The sequence below is a fragment of the Limulus polyphemus genome, unplaced genomic scaffold (assembly GCF_000517525.1).
Source record: "Limulus polyphemus unplaced genomic scaffold, Limulus_polyphemus-2.1.2 Scaffold606, whole genome shotgun sequence".
Classification (NCBI taxonomy): domain Eukaryota; kingdom Metazoa; phylum Arthropoda; class Merostomata; order Xiphosura; family Limulidae; genus Limulus; species Limulus polyphemus.
In genome coordinates this window covers 421,510-426,082 of record NW_013666216.1, presented here as the reverse complement: position 1 = coordinate 426,082, position 4,573 = coordinate 421,510, and the positions used below count along the sequence as shown (strand labels likewise).

General features: G+C 35.6%; 1 protein-coding gene across 1 annotated transcript in view; it reads left to right on the top strand.

Annotated features, from left to right (window-relative positions):
• The first annotated feature begins 4,064 nt into the window (after positions 1-4,064).
• Positions 4,065-4,573, top strand: part of LOC106459431 (tRNA (adenine(58)-N(1))-methyltransferase non-catalytic subunit TRM6-like) — a 20,447-nt gene continuing 19,938 nt past the window's right edge. Inside the window, exon 1 of the mRNA XM_013919050.2 lies at positions 4,065-4,306. Coding sequence (XP_013774504.1) covers positions 4,185-4,306 — 122 coding nt within the window. The 5' untranslated portion in view covers positions 4,065-4,184. The remainder of the gene's footprint in view (positions 4,307-4,573) is intronic.

Here is a 4,573-nt window from a genome sequence, read left to right as displayed (position 1 = left end):
TATGCTGACGTCACAGAAATCCTTTCAGTCCTGTCCATCTGTCTTCTCAGCAAAACTGTCGTAGCAGGTCCACTGTGGGAGTAAAGACTGCAAACTGGTTCCTTATGTCTGTGAATGAAATTGCCCCCAATCCAGTGGGCCAAGCAAGTCACACAACATTCAAACTCCAATTTGCTTCCTGGCAGAAGTTAAACATAATCTGAAGAAATAAGTAAAAATCACATATGATTTTACATATATAAATCCAGTGTTAAATTCATGTAGTCTCAAGTATATATTGCTTTAAAATTCTGAAGATCAGTAGCTGCATCACAGTTTTGCTACTGTATCCCTATGGTTCATAACAATGGTACAACGGTCCATCCTGCACTCATAACTGACTACACTAATTTCCGATATTGCATATATTAGTACTACATTCACCAGTTTATGATGGTCATAATTTATCTTGCTGCATTGAAAGAATGCCCATTTATGTCTAGATCCTTAAGTTGCTATTCTAGAAGTTCCTGACTGATCATTCACACTGTCTATCAAAGTACAGAATTGTCACTGATTGTATAGTTCGTTGTTACTGCTGTTGCGGTGGCTATGACTGCTGCACATTCAACAAAAGTGAGCTCGATTTCCCTGGCTGTCAAGATATTCTAATGATGTTTCCATTTTACTGATCCATACAGTGTTGTATCATGAAGTTGTACTCTTGTCACTATCCAAACTTTTGCATTTTTGAAGTTTATTAGCCATTTCATTGACACAATGTCAACTTGAATGGTTAAATTATTATTATAACAGTAGTTTCAGTAACATTTGGAAAATACTTCAACAGCAAACAGTTCTGCCTTGGTACAATGTAAGTGATCAGGAGCAGTCAGTGTATAGTTCGCATACACGATTGATCCCTTCATAGCATTCTGTACCTGTGACAAAAGTACTCCAGTTCCGTTATCAGTGATGTCTGTATCCAGGAGAAATAGACAAATGATTGGAAGATGAAAGGAACCGACACACAAACAGCATTCAACCATGTAAAATTCACACAGAACTTTTTATTTATTTATTTCAGAAACTATGACTAGAAATGACCAAGCTCTCTGAAGGTTGTATTATCCCATCCTTTACCATCCACTCAGCTTCAGTGCTGGAAATATTCCTGGAGCTCCAGTGGAACTTGACACTTTATTTTATCAGTTGCATGGTACCTGATTATATGGTTGTGTGTGATTGTTGTTCTACTCAATCGGGAATCTGCTCCCACAAGAACATTACCTAATTCTCTAAATTTTTACTTAGTTTATATGTTTTGTAGAATTCAATGTAATCCCAGGGCAATTTGCACATAAGACTTTAGTTGAGCCAATGTATCGTTTCATCTTTGGCCCAACGTAAGCATCCACTTTTTTAAATGGTGGCCCAATACTCTGGTAACATCAATCCAAGACATTATATAATACTTGATTAACATATAAACTCATTTATTAACGTTAGATAAGCAATTATTTTCAAAGGAATGTAGATCTGTGAATTTAAAGAGATTTATAAAAAAATGTATATTTCGTCTTGTTCTTCTATCGTTGTTATGACAGCGGAAATCGCGCGACGCTGGGAGCATGCGCTGGAGTTCTAGAAAGGTCGAGGAACCTGTCGAACGTCCTAGCGTTTGCCAGACGCGCACTCTTATTGTATATAAGCTGGCAAATAAAGTGACGGCAAAAATAATTGCAGACAGGCAGAGACAAACAATTGAATCAAGTGCGATAGTGACCGTAAGTAAAGTGCGTGAATCGTTGTGAATTATAGCGTGTGTTTAAGTTAAAGAGACTGTGGTAATTAAGTGTATTGCAAAGTTGTATTGAGGGAAAATAAACTAGTTTTCTTTAAGAAAGAACTTGTATCGCTAAAGTTTCATCCGAAAGAAATTATAGGGGAAATTAACAAACGACCAGAGAAGTAACATCATTATCGTTAAAAATGATTTCATCCTATTATATGACACACTAGCATAAAACAAAAATAAGAGAATTTAGAAAAATTACTGATGCGATTTGAAACATGAGTAATAAGGTCATTAATTTAAACCTCCCAGTTGTTCTAGAATACAATTAATCAACACTTCTCGCATACAGTTTATTGTAGAGGTCACTGGTTTGCATCACTCCAATGCCTTTTGTCAACCGACATGCATATGCCAACTTTTAGCTCAATGAACTTGCACTACTACCGACTGATGATATTTGTATGTTTTATTATGCTAAATTAACAGACGGACTGGGGTCACAGATTGTGTACAGTAGCAGTTAATGTACGAGGTTAAGATCACAATGATTAGACATCTTATCATTATAACAGACACGAGTTGGCCCTAAGGTAGAACTCTGAATTTTGGAACTGGCGAGCCTGGTTCGTATCCATGCGATACCACAAAATATTTCCCAAAGTCTAGGTTTGTGGATGTATTATAAGGGGTAGGTTCAACGTCCAGTATATATTCCGTCTGACAAGAGTAGCCCTCTATTAGTTTTACCCAAAATTCAACACAAAAAATACTGGGTAATATGTTATTTACATTTTATAAAATGGTAACATTATATAAATGTTTAGAAAATCATGCAGTACCAAACAAAAAAAGGATCATGTATTGGTCCAAGGTTGTGCCAACAGTCAAAAGTGGATAATTATTTTGGACTATTGTTGGCTCTAGTCGTTTAGCCAAGGTTGGGCCAATGAACAAAAACTGTTGGCTCAACATAATGGTACACTTTGGTCAAATATTGATTCAACATGTATTTGCTAATTGGGAGGAGGTTTAACATTGGGAGTAGGGGGAGCAACATTGAGTGGCCTGACGTGACACACCTTTAGCATACACACACACACTTGCTGCCACAACATACCCATGAAGACTGACAGCCAGCGAATGGCATGGTCTCTCCTACGTCATAGAAACTATACTTTTTTTATATAACTCCAAAGGCATCACACAACCAGACCACTTTCTCTCCCAGAAACAATTTTCCCAATACTTTGAATCAGAATCCTTTATTAGCTAACAGTATTCTAAGTGAGGCATAACTAGTATTTGTAAAAGGATAATTACCTCATTTGACTTCCAATCAATATATTTATTAACACATCATCAAATTCCATTTGCTTTAACTTCCCTTAAAACCCTGTGAAAACTTTGCCTGATCCTATTTTTTTATCTTTTTAATTTTTGTTAGTTTGTTATTAAGTACCAAATTAGAAAATTAACTATCTGTGTTTTGTCTACCGCGGGTATCGAATGGTTTGTTTTATTTTGAATTTCGCACAAAGCTACTCGAGGGCTATCTGCGATAGCCATGCTTACTTTAGTAGTGATAGGCAACTAAAAACCACCATTCACCTCCAACTCCTGGTCTATCTTTTACCAATGAATAGTGAGATTGACCATCATTTTATAATGCCTCCACATCTGAAAGGGTGAGTATGTTCGGTGACGGGGATTGGAACTCGCGATCCACAAACTGCGAGTCGAGTGCCCTAATAACCAGGCCTGCGGGTATCGAAATCGATTTTATCTTTATAAGTCGTAAGACTTTTCTCTGAGTCACAGGGGGCTCTATTTTCAATCATTCTACTTTTACCATGAAGTTTGTTTGTTCATAGTTAAGCACAAAGCTACACAATGGGCTATTTGTACTTCTCCCAGTGGCACAATGGACTTACAACGCTAGAAACCGGGTTTCGATACCTGTGGTGGGCAGAGCACAGATAGCCCATTGTGTAGTTTTGTGCTTAACTTCAAAACAAACAAACTATTGTACTGTGTCCACCACGGGTATCGAAACCCAGTTTTACCATCAAGAAATTATAAAATTCTATGTCTGAAAATATTTTGCGAAGAACGTAATTTAATAATTATTCCATTTTTTTGTGTATAAGGTGCTAATTTTGCACATTAAAAATTGTTATCTTAACTTTAATATACTATAATATTTTTGCATCGCATATTAAACAAATTTTTAAAAAATAATAAAATAGTGATTTTCATATATACCCCCGACAGATGGATTTTTGTGGTCTCACGTTTATATCCAAATTCGAGGTGGCAAAGACTATTAAGAAATGTGAACTATAACTTTAGTGGAAATTGTGATGAGGCTTATCGTTTTAAACAATAACACTACATTTATAACATAAAAATGTCCCAGAATTTAACATATGAAAAAAGTAGTACAAATACTCGTAAGATTATTCAAGAAGGTGACTTCATTATTATTAGACGACAAGATGCATCGCGACTTGTGCAAGTGGATAAGTACAAGTGAGTACTTAACGGTGTTATGAGTAATTAACTTTGACTGAACTAAAGTAGGGTAGTTCACCTAGTTATTAATTGTATGGCAAGTGATAGCATATTTTTATTTAAATGTTTAAACCCATAGTGTCTGTTAGTGTTACATTTACAATTTACATAGTAAATTGAAAACAGCTACGTTAAAATTCAGACTTTGACTCACGCTCTACGAGTTTTATCACTTAGTTTATTTTTAACTTTAAGATTTTAAGCTATTTATTACTACTAGTAGTA